Source organism: Lissotriton vulgaris, chromosome 7, assembly GCF_964263255.1.
Source record: "Lissotriton vulgaris chromosome 7, aLisVul1.2, whole genome shotgun sequence".
NCBI classification, from domain to species: Eukaryota; Metazoa; Chordata; class Amphibia; order Caudata; family Salamandridae; genus Lissotriton; species Lissotriton vulgaris.
In genome coordinates, this window is record NC_141695.1 from 42,703,996 (window position 1) to 42,724,422 (window position 20,427).

Sequence of the window (20,427 nt, forward strand, 5' to 3'; positions counted from 1 at the left end):
CGCCTAGGGCGGCAAAATTGGTGAGGGCGGCATTTTTTTGTGTGTGGCACTAGTCTGGAAACAGGAAATCATGCAGTGGAGTACACTGTGCAAGCGCACCTGCTGTTTGCAATTGCTTGTGACATGATGTTGCAGTTTAGAGCCGAGCGGCACACCCTAGATTAGTGGCGCGGACGGGGGGCGGCGCACATCCTAGATTAATGGCGTGTGTGTGTAGAGTGGGGTGCGGGACACACTAGTGTAATTGTGGGTCCCCAGCGCCGCCAATCTTGTAGCGCTGGATAGCGCTACCAATGACGGCCCTGGGGAACATTTTTGGCCAATCCATGAGCAGTGCTTCAGCCAGTGTGGGCAGGCCAGTGACGGTGACGCGCACAGGCGCACCAGTGCCACCATCTCTCTCGGCGTGCGCGGGGGACGGTCGGACTGTGTGTGTCGGCTGGCGCGCTTTTCCCCCTTTGATGGCCGTGAATTTACCATAATTTAATTAGTATACTGCAGCTGCCACCTGCCAGTGCCACACAGTCTTGTTGTCCGGTCCCGACTCCGTCTCCCGCTGGCCCTCTTTTTTTTCCTGACTCCAGCACCACGAGCCTGCAAACAGCACAGCTGTGGTGGTTGTGGGGACGTACGCAGGTCGTGACTTGAGCAGGGCACGCACCGGTGAGTCAGACTGTCAGAAGGCCGCTGGCTGCGAAAAAATATATAAATATATATTTCGGATCGGATGCCTTGCATGCAAATTCAATTGCAAATGAATCCTGTGTAATAATGTTGTTCATCTTAATTCATCACTCAGGCCTGCTATTGCTAATGTTGTAAATGAGGCGGCGGCGGGCGGGTGAATCATTATCTGTTATCTCCGACTCCGAGCCTGTCCTCACGGTCACGGCCGGAGTGGCGCAAAACACTGAGTGAGCAGGTGTTGGGTAGCAGCACTGTGAGGGGTGAGGTGACGCCGGGAGTCTGAGTGAGGTTTGAATGGTGGCGCAGGCGGGGCGGGTCTGTTTGTTGCATTAGGCCAGACAGGCTAAAAAGATCTGAGACAGATCATAAGATGGCGGTGGTGGCGGCCCCATGTCCAGGCCTCTGGCCTGTGACTGAGGTGAGGTGATGATGGAATCTATCTCCCTGCATGTGAGCGAGGCTGGAGCCTGGAGCCTGGAGGAGTTGTAGGACACGGGAGAGGGGGTCAAGGAAGCACGAAGAGAGTGTGCAGAAGAAAGAGCAGAGGACCCCTTACCTTATTTATGCGTTTTTATATAGCGCGGACTTTACCCGAAGGTGTCAGAGCACTTCACAATAGGAACAGAACTGATACATGAGAACATTACAAGTGAACAAATTACAAAAGCAAACGTTACATTAAATGAGGCAAAAGTGACAATCGTGAGCCAACAAAATACAAGAGGTAGCAAACGGTGCATTACAGGAGGAAAAAGTGGCATGTGTGCAGGTTACAAAAGCGTACAAAGTTAACATAGAGGTATAATACTGCAATAAATGGAGAACACTCAAACACAAGAATAAACGTTACGTAGGCACTGGTGGCACTTATGCAGGTATCGAAAGCAAACAAAATGTAAGAGATATAAAACAGTGTGTTACAAGAGAAAAGTGACGTGTGCATGTTACAAATGAGTACCAAACACAGGTAGAAGGATAATACTGCAATAAATGGCAGACTATCTAATGCATTTATTCTTCTAGCCTGGATGACGGGGGAGAGAGTGATGGTAGAAAAAGGGAGGGGGCGGCATTTTTCAATTCTCGCCTAGGGCGGCACAATACCTAGAAACGGCCCTGCATAGGTGGAAGGAATAGTTCATGCTGTAGAGCACGCAGGGTTATTTCGAATGTTGTTATAGTTTGCCAAGGATACTATGAGATCAGAACTCAGATACTTTGGAGTTTGAAAACTTATGAGACAACTGTTAGGAAAAATGTAGATATCACAGAAGTATCTTGAACATGCTATAGCTAGGTTCAGTGTTCTGATTAGAATGGCTATGTGACACAGAGTGTCAGGTGAAAGAGGGTTGAATGTTTTGGGTTAACAACTGCAAAGTTAGGAAGGTGTGAAAAAAAACCTCTCCAACAAAGAGATAAAGGGGGAAAAGTCCTTTGTGGTTAGGGATCCATCTCTAGAAATTCGGACTTGGAAGGTAACATCCTCAGTCATATAAGCTGGGCATTTCCAGACTGGTAATGCCTTTAAATGAGCAAGACTGTGCTGTGAAGGTGACAGGCTGTCAGGTTTCTATTAGGACAGGTTTCAGTCAGTAGTGGTAACAGTAGTGGTAACAGCTCATAACCTGTCGTCTTCTGATCCAGCAGGAGTGGTGCACAGCATTGTTGCCTCCTATGCCTGAGTTTGTGAGTTCTTGGGATTTACAATGTTGTTTCCACACAAGATCGCTACGCTATGCTCTGGCTTTTTCTCTCAATCTTAAAAAGTAGAGCGGCCTAGGGCCGAAGTCACAACTGAATGTTTTGGTTCCTTCTGCCAATCTGAGTTTTAAGTTCTGCATTTGTACAGTGCAGTTGGCAGGCTCTTGCTTGTTTTATTCTTGAACTATCTCTCTTTTGTGTCTCAAGATAAAGGTTCTTACTTGTCTTTTTCTACTTATCTTTCAGTTTGCGACCAATCCAGAGACTTTGAACATGAAAGCAGGAGTCAATCAGAAAGTCTCCAACAGAAGCAGGATGTCTTGAAATCAGGTAGGTTTATAGCGACATTGGGCAAGTAACAATTTTGCTCACGAAGAAAGATTGCCAAACAAAGAGTGTTTGAATGGGCGCAGCTTTTAAACATCTTGCTCTCACGTGGCTTTTATACATCTTGCTCTCACAATGGCAGCTGAGACTTTCCTGAATGATCCAAAATGTGCTGGAATGTTCCCGCTTGTTCCACGTTGCCTGGAAACTTCATCGTTTTCCATAGATTCCTTCCAGCAATCATAATGGAGTAGAATGTGGCTCTAGTAGTGCCATTTGTTACAAGTTAGAGATACCAAAGGGGATAATGGACGGAGCGTTTGAGCAAATCAAGCACTCACCCCCAGTCAACTGATCTGGGTTTAATCCATAATCATTCTTTAGCTCACTCCACCAACCCAGTTCAGACATGGCCACATGCAAATCAGTCTGACCCTTTGCCTCACGGGAACAGTCCAGTCCGAACTGCCAAGCCATGTCTTCCCTGGACCAGAAACACGCATCCTGGGACCGATTTCTGGCTAATCAGCTGTCATCAGCCAGGCTATCTTAAGTCCAGTGGCAAAGTGAGCAAGGGACCCACTTCTGGGCATACCCTGCTATCTTAGGATGAACAAAGCGATACCAAAGGGGATGATGGACGGAGCGTTTGAGCAAATCAAACACTCACCCCCAGTCAACTGATCTGGGTTGAATCCATCATCATTCTTCAGCTCACACCACCACCCCAGTTCAGACATGGCCATATGCAAATCAGTCTGACCCTGTGCCTCATGGGAACAGTCCAGCCAGAACTGCCAAGCCATGTCTTCCCTGGACCGGAAATAAGCATCCTTTGACTGTTTTTTGGCTAATCAGCCATCATCAGCCAGGCTAGCTTGAGTCCAGTGTCAAAGTGAGCAAGGGACCCATGTCTGGCATACCTGCCAATTTAGGGCAAACAAAGCGATACCAAATGGGATAATGGACGAGGTAGAGAGGTAGAGAGACCGGTTAAGTGGGAGAGAAGAGAAGAAGCAGTTAGGGGAAAAAGCAGGGGAAACGGAAAGAAGGGGTAAGGAAAGAGTGGGAGAAGGAAGGCAGGTTAAGATGAGTATGGGCGTGTGACAGGAGGCAATAAACCAAGTGGGAGGGGTGTTGGGAGTGCAGCCCAGAGCACACACAACGTTTCCCTTGCTCAAGCGAACAAAGTCACCATCTGTTTGAAAGTTAATTACAAGCAGATGGTTTCAAAGCTCGCTCCCGCAAGGGAAACGCCAAACGTGCAAGAGTTGTCATTGAAAGCAATGCAATGCATGCACGTTTTTGGCCTCGAAACGGAATCGATTACAAGAGTTCTCCTCCAAATCAGCGCATGCGCACTGCATAGGCGAGACCTAACAAAGGGAAGGGCAGGATTGGTATTTACAAACATTCCCGCTGGGACCCATCTAAGGACACACACTGCGTGTTTATGGCTCTGATGGTCGGGAACTCACCAAAGTCAGTATGATGGCGGGAGCAGTAATTAATACACCCGCTTGTCGGAAATGCTCACTCATCTCTAAAAGCGCACTCGGGCCCTTGATTGTGGTGATGTGAATCACAGGCTGGTTCTGTTAAGAAAGAACCGGGAGGGTAATTAGGATTAGACACGCTTGTTTGATCATGTCGAACTAGAACATTCGCATCATTACGTGATTAAGGATCTGATGATCAAAAACTCACCAAAGTCGGTATGATGGCCAAAGCAGTAACTAATAGACCCGCTATTCGGAAATGCTCGTGCTCAGGCGCTTACTTGAGGTGATGTAAATTGAAGGGCCATTCTTTAGAGAAAGAACCGGGAGAGGGATTAAGATTAGAGCCCCTTGTTCAGGCTTATCAAACAATGAACTCTCGCACCATTTGAAAAGAAAGGCCCCTTTGAAATCACTTACCTTGACTTGTTATTTTAATCACCATTGATAGTATGTGGTGTTCTCAGGCATTAGTCCTGGCAGAACGCTGCAATTTGTCAGGGAGTCTCCATGGCAGACCAGAGATATGGCTGTTAAAACATGAATAACGTACGCGTGCAGGTAGCGTTAGGTTGAGCAGCAGCTGGATGCTAGCCAGCCCGGTTGCTAAGCACCCTCTATTTGGCCGTTTAGAATGTGTGAAAAACTATGTCACGTAGATACCACGAATGGTTCAACAAATAGCACGCATACAGGAGTCAGTTACAATTCTATCGATTGTGGGCGTTCAAAAGCGCAGTTACCTATCTACAATGGAAACTTGGAGATAATACATTTGTGTACAGTTATGAAGCATCACATGCTGGTTACTGACCGAATAAATGCACATTTGTTGAAATTAAAAGTGCTCATACAGTCTATGTGAAATCAAACGTTAAAGACAACACATACCCGTCTTGAAGCCAATTGGTACAATATAACTGATCCCAGACAAGTTGCATTTATTATTGTACTAACGATACTCTCATATTTATCAAAAGTGCAAATACAAAAGACTGTTAAACATTATATACTGACAGTGCACCATTGTTGTTGTACTATGCACTCATGCAACAGGTCAGTCAATAATACAGATTTACAGGCGAGGCGCTCATGCAACATGTAATTATGCAGATGTAAAGACTCGCACCGTTGTAATTGTGCCAGTCGTTCATGCAACATTACACACATATGATGTTTCATACATAGACTATCTGAAATTATACATGCATGATTAGGCCACATTAAACATATATAATGTATGATACAAAAGCCCTTAAATGGCACGTGTAAGCTTAGGCCACTTAGGTGTTATAGTTGGCCATTTGTCTTGAGGTCTCCTCTACCTCGTTGAGTCCCTCCATTACCGTAGTAAGGGAATGGATCCACCTACATTCCTTGAAGTTGAGGGCCACTGATACGGACCCTCCTCTCGACTGGAGACCGATTTTCTCAATTACCCACCATCGTATGCTCTCTGGGGGATGGTTATGTGTCACAAAGTAATCTACTAAGGGAGATCCCTGTACCTTGCACCTTACCCTACTCATGTGTTGTAATATTCTTGCCTTTACTTTCTGGGTGGTCTGTCCCACACAGAGTAGACCACAGGGGCAACGAATGGTGTATATCACGTTGGTGTTATTGCAATTGGAAAAATTTGGCAGCTTGTGTGTTCTGTTGTTGTGTGTGAAACTGGCTCCTTCAATGGTCTGGGGCATGCTTTACATTGGCCATATTGGCCGGGCACAATTCAATTGTGCATAATAGCAATCATCTGCCTCTTCCAGAACTAAAATGGTTTCCATGTAAGAGTGAGTCTTCCCTATCTAAAATGGCCACTCAGCATGCCACCATATCGCATATATATTCTTGCATTCCAATAGACTATAAAATGGCTGCTTCTAAATTTTCTTTATGCCAAAAGGCCCACCCAGTTTATACAAAACAAAGCTCTTGCTTTCCAGCTCTCCTCGATGTGTGCAGCTAGTAAGTCCAGCCCCTCACACTGCAACAGGCTAACTACACTTGCACGCAGGAAGTGAAAAGTCTTGGAAGCACCTCCACCTTAACCATCAGTGAGTACTCATGGAAATTCCAACGTACTTGCATCACACTGGGAATATTACAAATGACACACAGGTCTGTTGTGAGTAGCTTGTAAGTTGAATGCTCACTACCAACAAAGTTGTAGTAATTTCAGCACACGGATATGTATGTCATTGAAATATATTTCTTGAATGGGCATGAGGAATGAGCTGCTACACCACCACACCAGTCAGCATCCTCAAAACAACTGCCTTCAACCTTACTGGAAAATATTTAGTGTTCTATACCCAATAATCTATAAACAAATATAATACTTAAATATGAGCATTATATGTTTACAGGGGATATCACAAAATGTGTTATAAGTAAATTAAATATGCTTATCAGGTGTAAGCCAGTTTTACCATGCTTTAGGGAGAGAGGTCAATCACGGTATCACTGGTTACCAGTAGTCAAGTGCACAGAGTCCTAAAAGTTCAGAAAACAGGAGAGAGAGGGCATAAGATTTGCGGATAACTCTGCAGCGAGGGCCAAGGCCAACAGGTGGTACGTAGCATTTTTAGTTCGACGAACAGAAATATAGCTATAGGATCTATCCGTTTCCTAAGCACCCTATGCAGGGGGGTATTTCTGAGAAGGATTGCTAGCCCACAGTTTTTTGAGTCACATGTAGAAATGTCTGTTGGGTTTTGATTCTCGACAGTACAACTACCAATGAGCATCTTTCCCACTCAGTTGATATGTTTTAGGTGCATCTCATAAAGAAGAGGTATGTTGACATTTTTCGAGTTCAGGTAATGCAATAATTTCTATGTTTCATGAAGTGGGACTGCCATTTGTAATCAGCGATAAGATTACCATCAACCTAGTATCATAGGTGGAAGGAATTGTTCATGCTGTAGAGCACGCAGGGTTATTTCGAATGTTGTTATAGTTTGCCAAGGATACTATGAGATCAGAACTCAGATACTTTGGAGTTTGAAAACTTATGAGACAACTGTTAGGAAAAATGTAGATATCACAGAGGTATCTTGAACATGCTATAGCTAGGTTCAGTGTTCTGATTAGAATGGCTAAGTGGCACAGAGTGTCAGGTGAAAGAGGGTTGAATGTTTTGGGTTAACAACTGCAAAGTTAGGAAGGTGTGAAAAAATAACTCTCCAACAAAGAGAAAAGGGGCGAAAAGTCCTTTGTGGTTAGGGATCCATCTCTAGAAATTCGGACTTGGAAGGTGAAATCCTAAGTCATATAAGCTGGGCATTTCCAGACTGGTAATGCCTTTAAATGAGCAAGACTGTGCTGTGAAGGTGACAGGCTGTCAGGTTTCTATTAGGACAGGTTTCAGTCAGTAGTGGTAACAGATGCCCTAACCTGTCGTCTTCTGATCCAGCAGGAGTGGTGCACAGCATTGTTGCCTCCTATGCCTGAGTTTGTGAGTTCTTGGGATTTTCAATGTTGTTTCCACACAAGATCGCTAAGCTATGCTCTGGCTTTTTCTCTCAATCTTAAAAAGTAGAGCGGCCTAGGGCCGAAGTCACAACTGCATTTGTACAGTGTAGTTGGCAAGCTCTTGCTTGTTTTATTCTTGAACTATCTCTCTTTCGTGTCTCAAGATAAAGGTTCTTACTTGTCTTTTTCTACTTATCTTTCAGGTTGCGACCAATCCAGAGACTTTGAACATGAAAGCAGGAGTCAATCAGAAAGTCTCCAACAGAAGCAGGATGTTTTGAAATCAGGTAGGTTTATAGCGACATTGGGCAAGTAACAATTTTGCTCACAAAGAAAGATTGCCAAACAAAGAGTGTTTGAATGGGCGTAGCTTTTAAACATCTTGTTCTCACGTGGCTTTTATACATCTTGCTCTCACGATGGCAGCTGAGACTTTCCTGAATGATCCAAAATGTGTTGGAATGTTCCCGCTTGTTCCACGTTGCCTGGAAACTTCATCGTTTTACATAGATTCCTTCCAGCAATCATAATTGTAGGAAAGACTGGAGGACACAGGAGTCTTGAAGATGAGGAGTTTAATAGGAACACATCTGGAGCAAGTCCAGTCAAGCAGTTAATGACCCCATCATTCTAAAGCCAAGACGTACAAACGTATTCAAAAGATGCAGTGGCATGTGAGCATAACAGAAAGCGATTGACACGAGATGTCACGAGTGGAACCACGTGTCATCTCGTGTCAGGAACAATATGCAGAGTACAGTATACAGTATACAACACACCTCCCTTCCTGTAAAAGAAAATAAAAAAAACAGAAAAAAACAGTAAAACTCTAAAGAATAATCTAACACAATTCAATCTTAACAAGAATAATCCCATACAATACAAACTTATCTCATGACAAAATCCTTGTATCTTGCAGGAAGACGGTGAGACCTATGGCAACTTCTTGAGAGTTCCATAGGTGGAGTGGTCCTTACAACCCTAGTGCTGGTATTCTCACCCAAAATATTCCCAGAAGTGGTTTCTGCATTTCCAGGGCCCCCACAGCCAGAATCAAAATCAAGAAAGACGTTGCTATCATCGCTTGACACAACCGCATCCATACCTTTAAATATGCCGCTACTGTCATCCTCAGACGCACACATACCTTTGCCTTTAAAAATGGAGACTCTGTTCAAATTCCAAACACTCCCGTCCACAACTCTGACAGCATGCTTGAAAACCTCAATAACTTCCTTGGGATGTGACCAAACTTGACCACCCTTCAAAACACCTTCCTTCCTTTTTATGCGAACAAAATCACCAACATTGATAACATGTTTGCTAACGGATCCCTGCTTGGCTTCCATCCTTTCTTTCATCTTACCTTTATTCGCACTAACCCTGTCACGAACCAAATCATAATCCACTTTTGAAAAACCACAATGGTCACTTAAACTTCTTTTTAACCACCACGGAGTTAATCTGGTACTGGGTTTCCTACCCCTTAAAAGCTCAAATGGGCTAACCATAGTGACAGAGTTAGGAGATGTTCTATAAGACAATAACATAGACTGAAGAGCATTACGCCAATTCAAATGACCTTTAACAGAAAGTTGGATAGCCTCCTTCACAACTCTGTTAAATCTTTCAACTTGGCCATTGGCTTCAGGATGGAACACAGCAATCTTGTTGTGCGTGATCCCACATTTGGTGATAAAACATTGAAAATCCTTGCTGGTAAATTGTGGACCATTGTCAGTCACTAATTCTTCTGGGATTCCTTCCCTACAAAAAACTTTGTCCAAAAATTCTACTACATTCTTGGTTGTTATTTCCCCAACCATTTTTTCCTCTGGCCATTTTGAGAAATAGTCTATCAAAACCATACCAAATTTCTCACGTTCAGGTAAAACGGAAAATGGACCAATGAAGTCAAGACCTAACTTCTGCCAAGGGCCAAAAGGGCACTCCACAGGACAAGGTTCGGGACGTAGAGGAACAGCAGACTTGTCACTGTTGGCGCACTCTGAACATTTTTTGACATAGTGTTCCACACAACTGTCCACTCCAGGCCACCAAAAGAAATCTTTTATGCGTCTCCTGGTAAAGGAGATTCCCAAATGCCCCTCATGGGCAATACCAATGATAGTATCTCTCAAAGAAAAAGGAGGAATGAATTTATCACCTCTCATGAGAACCCCATTTTCGATTGCTAACTCTTCTTGAACCTTGGCATAGCTCATCATTTCACCTGAAAACTTCCTTTGTTCTGGCCATCCTTGTAAAATGTAATTTTTAACCTGAGTCAATTCAATACTCTTCTCCATTTCCTTTAACCAGGACTCCTTGCTCAGATCAAATTTCTCACCAAACACTAACATAATGTCTTGCGAAGTGAAAGCTACTTCACACTCATCGTCATCACACGGAACATCACAAGAAGTGTGCAACCTGGACATGCAGTCAGCATGAATGTTAGTTTTCCCTTTAACATATACCATCTCAAAATGAAAAGATTGTAGCCTTGAAGCCAACCTAGCCAAACGAGCTGATAAAGTGCGACCTCCACCTGGAGCCATCATGTAAAAAAGGGGCTTATGGTCAGTCTTAATAGTGAATTTTGTTCCCCACAAGAAGGTTTTAAAGTGTTCGGCTGCCCAAACTGACGCCAGTAACTCTCTTTCAATGACTGAGTAGTGTTTTTCAGCATCCCTCAAGGCCCTTGAAGCATAGGCAATTATCCATTCCTTCCCGCAGTCATTCTGCATGAGCACAGCTCCTAACCCCGTGCTACTTGCATCAACCATGATGATACATTTTTTACCAATAACAAAAGGTCTTAAACAAGGTGCATTCACAACAAAAGCTTTAAGATTCTGAAATGCCTCCGTCATTACGTCAGACCATAAGAACCTTGCATTTTTTTTTAGAAGCGGTCTAAAGAAATCGACTTTTGAAGAAAAGTTTGGAATAAATTTGGCATAAAATTCCATTAAACCTAAGAAGGCAACCAGTTGTTCTTTTGAGACTGGAACTGGGGCTTTGATGATACTCTCGATGTGTTTTTGCTTAGGTCTGATCCCAGCACCACTTATGGAATGTCCCAAGTATTCAACTTCCTTTTCTCTAATTTTGCACTTATCAAGGCGAAGAGTAAGACCTTTAGAAGATAATGCAGAAATAACACTCCTTAAATTATTATCATGCTCCTCTACATTTTTCCCAAATACAAGAATATCGTCTTGAAAGGCGATAGCTCCTGTCAACCCTTCAAGTGTCTCTTTCATTAGCCTTTGAAAGACGGAAGCGTCACTAGCCAATCTGAAAGGCATGCGTTTATACCTGTAAAGACCTTCTGGCGTAATAAAAGCCGTCAGATTTCTGGAATCATCATCCAGAACAACCTGATGATAGGCACTTGCCAAATCTATACACGAGAAAATCTCGGCACCTCCTAATGTCGAAACCATCTCATGCAGATTTGGCAAGGGGTGAGCATCTACCCAAATTGAATTATTTAAACTGCGAAGATCAACACAGAGCCTCAATTCGCCGTTGGATTTAACCGAAATCACGATCGGAGAAACCCACGGGGAGGACTCAATGGGCTCAATGATGTCCTTGTCACACAAGTCCTTGAGTAAAACTTTAAGTTTATCCCTGTAGGTAAGAGGGACGTTCCTGACTCTGTGCCGAACAGGAACAACACCATCATTGAGCTTAATAGTGTGTTTGAAACCTAAAAATTGACCAAGTTTTCCACTAAAAACATCAGAGAATTCAGATTTCAATTTATCAATCATGAGATCACGATCAGGATCACTTGTGTTAGCAACAGAGTAAACGGGCGGATTGGCTCTTGGATCTATCTTAATGCCCAATTGATCTTGGTGTGGCCATCCTAACAGGGGTTGCCCAGACTTAGCGACATAGATTTTACCATATGTGGATTCAGCGGCAAAAGTGATTTTCCCCCAAAAGTAACCCACTAATTCAATCCTATGTCCAGTATAACCCCCTGGGGAAATGTCAGATTCAAGTAACATTTTGTTTGGCCAATTTTTTTTTACAACATCTAGACCCAATAATGTATACCATGCACAAGTGTCTACAAAGATATTAATTGTCTTTCCATCTATAATTACATCACAAGACGGAAATTTACTTACACCTTCACTACCACAAATATTAATGACAGTATTTATATCATTTTCATTAGAATCATAATCATCAAAATCTTGAACAATGTTAACTTTTTTTGTAGTGGATTTGCAAAATTTTGTTAGATGCCCTTTCTTATTGCATTTCATACACATTTTATCAAGGGCAGGACAAACTTTAGAATTTGCTAAATGGTTTGAACTTCCGCATCTGAAACAAATCCATTGAGTGTTGTTCTTCTTATCACTTTTAGTGTACTTAAATTTTGAGTCACTCTTATTATTAGCAAAATCATTTTTAGGAGTAAACGGTTTTCTAAATTTCTCTCCTTCCTTGGAAACGCTAAAAACATCTCCTTTTTCGCTCCCTCTTATCTCCTTTACAAACTTCTCGGAGTGTTCAATTGAACTTGCAATGTCAATGGCTGCATTTAAAGACATATCCGAAGTTGTCCAAAGTCTTTCCTGGACTTTTTTATTGTTTGTTCTCATCAGTATTTGGTCCCTTAATACCTGTTCATAGTTAATATGTTCGAAATCACAAGTTACGGCAAGAGATCTGAGAGATGATACAAAATCATCAATTGGTTCATCTGCAGATTGTTTGCGAGAGTAGAAGATAAATCTCTCCATGACAACGTTCTTTTTCTTTCCGAATCTAATTTTAAATTTTTCTGCCGCACATTCATAAACATTTTTTTCACCAGGATTAGATAAGGGTGGAAGAGTAACGAATTCCTTTAGTCCAATCCCCCCAAGGCAATGTTTTAAAAGAGATAATTTTCTCTCTGGTTCACACTCAATACCTTCCATTACTTCAACATAGGCTAGGAAAACAAGTTCCCAAATTTCCCATTCCATTGGAGGATCACCTTTATTTGCCATAAACGAAGGAGGAGGGACAATTCCACTCATATTGAAATTTCAATAATAAAAAAAAATGTTATGATGTGTAAGAGAATGAATATAGAGAAAGAAAAAAATAAATAATACCTTAAACAAGAGACCGTTGATGAATGGAAAAGATGTAGAATCCGAAATAATACCTCTGAAGAAAACGAGTTGATATTTGATAGTGTCACGAAGAAAAACGGACTTTACAAAAGAAATCGAAGAAATACAACTCAACTCGATGGAATTCACCAATCTAAGATGGCCGCCATGTAAATTGCTTGTTTTCACAGTCAATGGGCTTGTTTTCAGAGCGTATGACGATCCCACGTAAGCAATTCGATGACTTCACGAGGCTCGCGCATGCGCGCGTGTAAGCAGGGACTCGAGCGAGTAAGCAGGACTCGCGCTGAAGTCAACTCTTCCAAATAAAGGTAAATAATCACAAAATACCTTGAAACTGGAATCGAGTGTTGCTTTGGAGTCCGCTTGGCAGGCGCTGAGTCGCTGAGTCGCTGAGTCGCAATGAAACAAACCGTTAAGAAGAAATAAGTTAAATGTTGGAAAATGAATTTTCCTCTTTTAAAATACGATGAAATAATCCTTTTAGAGTAGTAAGATAGTCTTTTTTTTCCCTCGTCGCCAGTGTAGGAAAGACTGGAGGACACAGGAGTCTTGAAGATGAGGAGTTTAATAGGAACACATCTGGAGCAAGTCCAGTCAAGCAGTTAATGACCCCATCATTCTAAAGCCAAGACGTACAAACGTATTCAAAAGATGCAGTGGCATGTGAGCATAACAGAAAGCGATTGACACGAGATGTCACGAGTGGAACCACGTGTCATCTCGTGTCAGGAACAATATGCAGAGTACAGTATACAGTATACAACAATAATGGAGTAGAATGTGGCTCTAGTAGTGCCATTTGTTACAAGTTAGAGATACCAAAGGGGATGATGGACGGAGCGTTTGAGCAAATCAAGCACTCAACTGATCTGGGTTTAATCCATCATCATTCTTTAGCTCACTCCACCAACCCAGTTCAGACATGGTCACATGCAAATCAGTCGGACCCTGTGCCTCACGGGAACAGTCCAGTCCGAACTGCCAAGCCATGTCTTCCCTGGACCAGAAACACGCATCCTGGGACCGATTTCTGGCTAATCAGCTGTCATCAGCCAGGCTATCTTAAGTCCAGTGGCAAAGTGAGCAAGGGACCCACGTCTGGGCATACCCTGCTATCTTAGGGTGAACAAAGCGATACCAAAGGGGATGATGGACGGAGCGTTTGAGCAAATTAAACGCTCACCCCCAGTCAACTGATCTGGGTTGAATCCATCATCATTCTTCAGCTCACACCACCACCCCAGTTCAGACATGGCCATATGCAAATCAGTCTGACCCTGTGCCTCATGGGAACAGTCCAGCCAGAACTGCCAAGCCATGTCTTCCCTGGACTGGAAATAAGCATCCTTTGACTGTTTTTTGGCTAATCAGCCATCATCAGCCAGGCTAGCTTGAGTCCAGTGGCAAAGTGAGCAAGGGACCCATGTCTGGCATACCTGCCAATTTAGGGCAAACAAAGCGATACCAAATGGGATAATGGACGAGGTAGAGAGGTAGAGAGACCGGTTAAGTGGGAGAGAAGAGAAGAAGCAGTTAGGGGAAAAGCAGGGGAAACGGAAAGAAGGGGTAAGGAAAGAGTGGGAGAAGGAAGGCAGGTTAAGATGAGTATGGGCGTGTGACAGGAGGCAATAAACCAAGTGGGAGGGGTGTGGGGAGTGCAGCCCAGAGCACACACAGCGTTTCCCTTGCTCAAGCGAACAAAGTCACCATCTGTTTGAAAGTTAATTACAAACAGATGGTTTCAAAGCTCGCTCCCGCAAGGGAAACGCCAAACGTGCAAGAGTTGTCATTGAAAGCAATGCAATGCATGCACGTTTTTGGCCTCGAAACGGAATCGATTACAAGAGTTCTCCTCCAAATCAGCGCATGCGCACTGCATAGGCGAGACCTAACAAAGGGAAGGGCAGGATTGGTATTTACAAACATTCCCGCTGAGACCCATCTAAAGACAAACACTGCGTGTTTATGGCTCTGATGGTCGGGAACTCACCAAAGTCAGTATGATGGCGGGAGCAGTAATTAATACACCTGCTTGTCGGAAATGCTCACTCATCTCTAAAGGCACACTCGGGCCCTTGATTGTGGTGATGTGAATCACAGGCTGGTACTGTTAAGAAAGAACCGGGAGGGTAATTAGGATTAGACACGCTTGTGCGATCATGTCGAACTAGAACATTCGCATCATTACGTGATTAAGGATCTGATGATCAAAAATTCACCAAAGTCGGTATGATGGCCGTAGCAGTAACTAATAGACCCGCTATTCGGAAATGCTCGTGCTCAGGCGCTTACTTGAGGTGATGTAAATTGAAGGGCCATTCTGTAGAGAAAGAACCGGGAGAGGGATAAAGATTAGAGCCCCTTGTTCAGGCATAGCAAACAATGAACTCTCGCACCATTTGAAAAGAAAGGCCCCTTTGAAATCACTTACCTTGATTTGTTACTTTAAGCACCTTGGATAGTATGTGGTGTTCTCAGGCATTAGTCCTGGCAGAACGCTGCAATTTGTCAGGGAGTCTCCATGGCAGACCAGAGATATGGCTGTTAAAACATGAATAACGTACACGTGCAGGTAGGGTTAGGTTGAGCAGCAGCTGGATGCTAGCCAGCGCGTTGCTAAGCACCCTCTATTTGGCTGTTTAGAATGTGTGAAAAACTATAGGCCCGATTCACAGAACTAACTTAAGACAAAATCCTAAACTTACTACTTTTGGTATTCAAAGAAGTTAGGATTTTGTCTTAAGTTTGTTTTAAGACAGACTTAAGACAAAATCCGAACTTAAGTCTGTCTTAAGTCTGTCTCAAGTCTGTCTTAAGTTTGTCTTAGGACAAACTTAAGACAAAATCCTAACTTCTGTGAATACCAAAAGTAATACGTTTAGGATTTTGTCTTAAGTTAGTTCTGTGAATCGGGCCCATAGTCACGTAGATACCACGAATGGTTCAACAAATAGCATGCATACAAGAGTCAGTTACAATTCTATCGATTGCGGGGGTTCAAAAGCGCAGTTACCTATCTTCAATGGAAACTTGGAGATAATACATTTGTGTACAGTTGTGAAGCATCACATGCTGGTTACTGACCGAATAAATGCACATTTGTTGAAATTAAAAGTGCTCATGCAGTCTATGTGAAATCAAACGTTAAAGACAACACATATCCATCTTGAAGCCAATTGGTACAATATAACTGATCCCAGACAAGTTGCATTTATTATTGTACTAACGATACTCTCATATTTATCAAAAGTGCAAATACAAAAGACTGTTAAACATTATATACTGACAGTGCACCATTGTTGTTGTACTATGCACTCATGCAACAGGTCAGTCAATAATACAGATTTACAGGCGAGGCGCTCATGCAACATGTAATTATGCAGATGTAAAGACTTGCACCGTTGTAATTGTGCCAGTCGTTCATGCAACATTACACACATATGATGTTTAATACATAGACTATCTGAAATTATACATGCATGATTAGGCCACATTAAACATATATAATGTATTATACAAAAGCCCTTAAATGGTACGTGTAAGCTTAGGCCACTTAGGTGTTATAGTTGGCCATTTGTCTTGAGGTCTCCTCTAGCTCGTTGAGTCCCTCCATTACCGTATTAAGGGAATGGATCCACCTACATTCCTTGAAGTTGAGGGCCACTGATACGGACCCTCCTCTCGACTGGAGACCGATTTTCTCAATTACCCACCATCGTATGCTCTCTGGGGGATGGTTATGTGTCACAAAGTAATCTACTAAGGGAGATCCCTGCACCTTCCACCTTACCCTACTCATGAGTTGTAATATTCTTGCCTTTACTTTCTGGGTGGTCTGTCCCACACAGAGTAGACCACAGGGGCAACGAATGGTGTATATCACGTTGGTGCTATTGCAATTGGAAAGATTTGGCAGCTTGTGTGTTCTGTTGTTGTGTGTGAAAGTGGCTCCTTCAATGGTCTGGGGCATGCTTTACATTGGCCATATTGGCCGGGCACAATTCAATTGTGCATAATAGCAATCATCTGCCTCTTCCAGAACTAAAATGGTTTCCATGTAAGAGTGAGTCTTCCCATTCTAAAATGGCCACTCAGCATGCCACCATATCGCATATAAATTCTTGCATTCCAATAGACTCCAAAATGGCTGCTTCTAAATTTTCTTTATGCCAAAAGGCCCACCCAGTTTACACAAAACAAAGCTCTTGCTTTCCAGCTCTCCTCGATGTGTGCAGCTAGTAAGTCCAGCCCCTCACACTGCAACAGGCTAACTAGACTTGCACGCAGGAAGTGAAAAGTCTTGGAAGCACCTCCACCTTAACCATCAGTGAGTACTCATGGAAAGTCCAACGTACTTGCATCACACTGGGAATATTACAAATGACACACAGGTCTGTTGTGAGTAGCTTGTAAGTTAAATGCTCACTACCAACAAAGTTGTAGTAATTTCAGCACACAGATATGTACGTCATTGAAATATATTTCTTGAATGGGCATGAGGAATGAGCTGCTACACCACCACACCAGTCAGCATCCTTACACCAACCGCCTTCAGCCTTACAGGAAAATATTTAATGTTCTATACCCAACAATCTATAAACAAATATAATACTTAAATATGAGCATTATATGTTTAAAGGGGATATCACAAAATGTGTTATAAGTAAATTAAATATGCTTATCAGGTGTAAGCCAGTTTTACCATGCTTTAGGGAGAGAGGTCAATCACATTATCACTGGTTATCAGTAGTCAAGTGCACAGAGTCCTAAAAGTTCAGAAAACAGGAGAGAGAGGGCATAAGATTTGCGGATAACTCTGCAGCGAGGGCCAAGGCCAACAGGTGGTACGTAGCATTTTTAGTTCGACGAACAGAAATATAGCTATAGGATCTATCCGTTTCCTAAGCACCCTATGCAGGGGGGTATTTCTGAGAAGGATTGCTAGCCCACAGTGTTTCGAGTCACATGTAGAAATATCTGTTGGGTTTTGATTCTCGACAGTACAACTACCAATGAGCATCTTTCCCACTCAGTTGATATGTTTTAGGTGCATCTCATAAAGAAGAGGTATGTTGACATTTTTCGTGTTCAGGTAATGCAATATTTTCTATGTTTTAATGAAGTGGGACTGCCATTTGTAATCAGCGATAAGATTACCATCAACCTAATATCATAGGTGGAAGGAATTGTTCATGCTGTGGAGCACGCAGAGTTATTTCGAATGTTGTTATAGTTTGCCAAGGATACTATGAGATCAGAACTCAGATACTTTGGAGTTTGAAAACTTATGAGACAACTGTTAGGAAAAATGTAGATATCACAGAGGTATCTTGAACATGCTATAGCTAGGTTCAGTGTTCTGATTAGAATGGCTAAGTGGCACAGATTGTCAGGTGAAAGAGGGTTGAATGTTTAGGGTTAACAACTGCAAAGTTAGGACGGTGTGAAAAAATAACTCTCTAACAAAGAGAAAAGGGGCGAAAAGTCCTTTGTGGTTTGGGATCCATCTTTAGAAATTCGGACTTGGAAGGTAAAATCCTCAGTCATATAAGCTGGCATTTCCAGACTGGTAATGCCTTTAAATGAGCAAGACTTTGCTGTGAAGGTAACAGGCTGTCAGGTTTCTATTAGGACAGGTTTCAGTCAGTAGTGGTAACAGATGCCCTAACCTGTCGTCTTCTTATCCAGCAGGAGTGGTGCACAGCATTGTTGCCTCCTATGCCTGAGTTTGTGAGTTCTTGGGATTTTCAATGTTGTTTCCACACAAGATCGCTACGCTATGCTCTGGCTTTTTCTCTCAATCTTAAAAAGTAGAGAGGCCTCGGGCCGAAGTCACAACTGAATGTTTTGGTTCCTTCTGCCAATCTGAGTTTTAAGTTCTGCATGTGTACAGTGTAGTTGGCAAGCTCTTGCTTGTTTTATTCTTGAACTATCTCTCTTTCGTGTCTCAAGATAAAGGTTCTTACTTGTCTTTTTCTACTTATCTTTCAGGTTGCGACCAATCCAGAGACTTTGAACATGAAAGCAGGAGTCAATCAGGAAGTCCCCAAAAGAAACAGGATGTCTTGAAATCAGGTAGGTTCATAGCGACATTGGGCAAGTAACAATTTTGCTCACGAAGAAAGATTGCCAAACAAAGAGTGTTTGAATGGGCGTAGCTTTTATACATCTTGCTCTCACGTGGCTTTTATGCATCTTGCTCTCACGATGGCAGCTGAGACTTTCCTGAATGATCCAAAATGTGCTGGAATGTTCCCGCTTGTTCTACGTTGCCTGGAAACTTCATCGATTTACATAGATTCCTTCCAGAAATCATAATGGAGTAGAATGTGGCTCTAGTAGTGCCATTTGTTACAAGTTAGAGATACCAAAGGGGATGATGGACGGAGCGTTTGAGCAAATCAAACACTCACCCCCAGTCAACTGATCTGAGTTTAATCCATCATCATTCTTTAGCTCACTCCACCACCCCAGTTCAGACATGACCACATGCAAATCAGTCTGATCCTGTGCCTCCTGGGAACAGTCCAGCCCGAACTGCCAAGCCATGTCTTCCCTGGACCGGAAACAAGCATCATGGGACCGGTTTTTTGACTAATCAGCCGTCATCAGCCAGGCTATCTTAAGTCAAGTTCAAGTTCAAGTTCAGGCATTTATAACGCGCACTACTCACCCAGAGGGTCTCAAGGCGCTTGGGAAGGGGATCAATATTTGTCGAATAGCCAGGTTTTAAGTTCTTTTCTGAAGGAGATGTGGTTTTGAGTAAGGCGGAGGCGAGTGGGGAGTGAGTTCCAGGTCTTGGCTGCCAGCAAGGAGAAGGATCTTCCTCCCATGGTGGATTTTCGGATGCGCGGGACTGCGGCGAGGGCTTGATTGGACGATCTTAGTTGGCGGGTGGGTTTGTAGAAGGACAGACGAGTGTTGAGGCATTCGGGTCCCAGATTGTAGAGGGCCTTGTGTGCGTGGGTGAGAAGACGGAATGTAATTCTTTTGTTGATCGGAAGCCAGTGGAGGTCTTTTAGGTGTCCGGTGATGTGATCTTGGCGAGGGATGTCCAATATGAGTCGCGCTGAAGTGTTTTGGATGCGTTGTAGTTTTTTCTGTAATTTTGTTGTGATTCCGGCTTATAGTGTGCTACCATAATCCAGTCGGCTTGTGACCAGTGCGTGGGTGACAGTCTTTCTAGTCTTGAGGGGGATGCAGCGGAAGATCTTTTTGAGAATGCGAAGTACGTTGAAGCAGGAGGATGAGACTGCGTTTACTTGTCTGGACACCGTGAGAGAGGAGTCTAGGATGAAGCCAAGGTTCCGTGCATGGTCTGTGGGTGTGAGTGCTGTGCCCAGAGCGGAAGGCCACCAAGAGTCGTCCCAGGCAGAGGGGGAAGATCCCAGGATGAGCACCTCCGTTTTGTCCAGTGGCAGAGTGAGCAAGGGACCCATGTGTGGCATACCTGCCAATTTAGGGCAAACAAAGCGATACCAAATGGGAGGATGGACGAGGTAGAGAGAGGTAGAGAGACAGGTAAAGTGGGATAGAAGAGAAGAGGCAGCTAGGGGAAAGAGCAGGAGAAACGG

At 43.2% G+C, this 20,427-nt stretch overlaps 1 protein-coding gene across 5 annotated transcripts in view; it reads left to right on the forward strand.

The window, feature by feature from the left end:
• Positions 1-20,427, forward strand: part of LOC147700662 (uncharacterized) — a 334,569-nt gene that overhangs the window by 110,975 nt on the left and 203,167 nt on the right. For 2 of the 5 annotated variants that reach the window (XM_086929722.1, XM_086929723.1), the window contains 3 exons: positions 2,638-2,721; positions 7,898-7,981; positions 18,845-18,928. In XM_086929722.1, coding sequence (XP_086785848.1) covers positions 2,638-2,721; positions 7,898-7,981; positions 18,845-18,928 — 252 coding nt within the window. The remainder of the gene's footprint in view (positions 1-2,637; positions 2,722-7,897; positions 7,982-18,844; positions 18,929-20,427) is intronic. The other 3 variants (XM_086929724.1, XM_086929725.1, XM_086929726.1) reach the window with 3 other exon arrangements.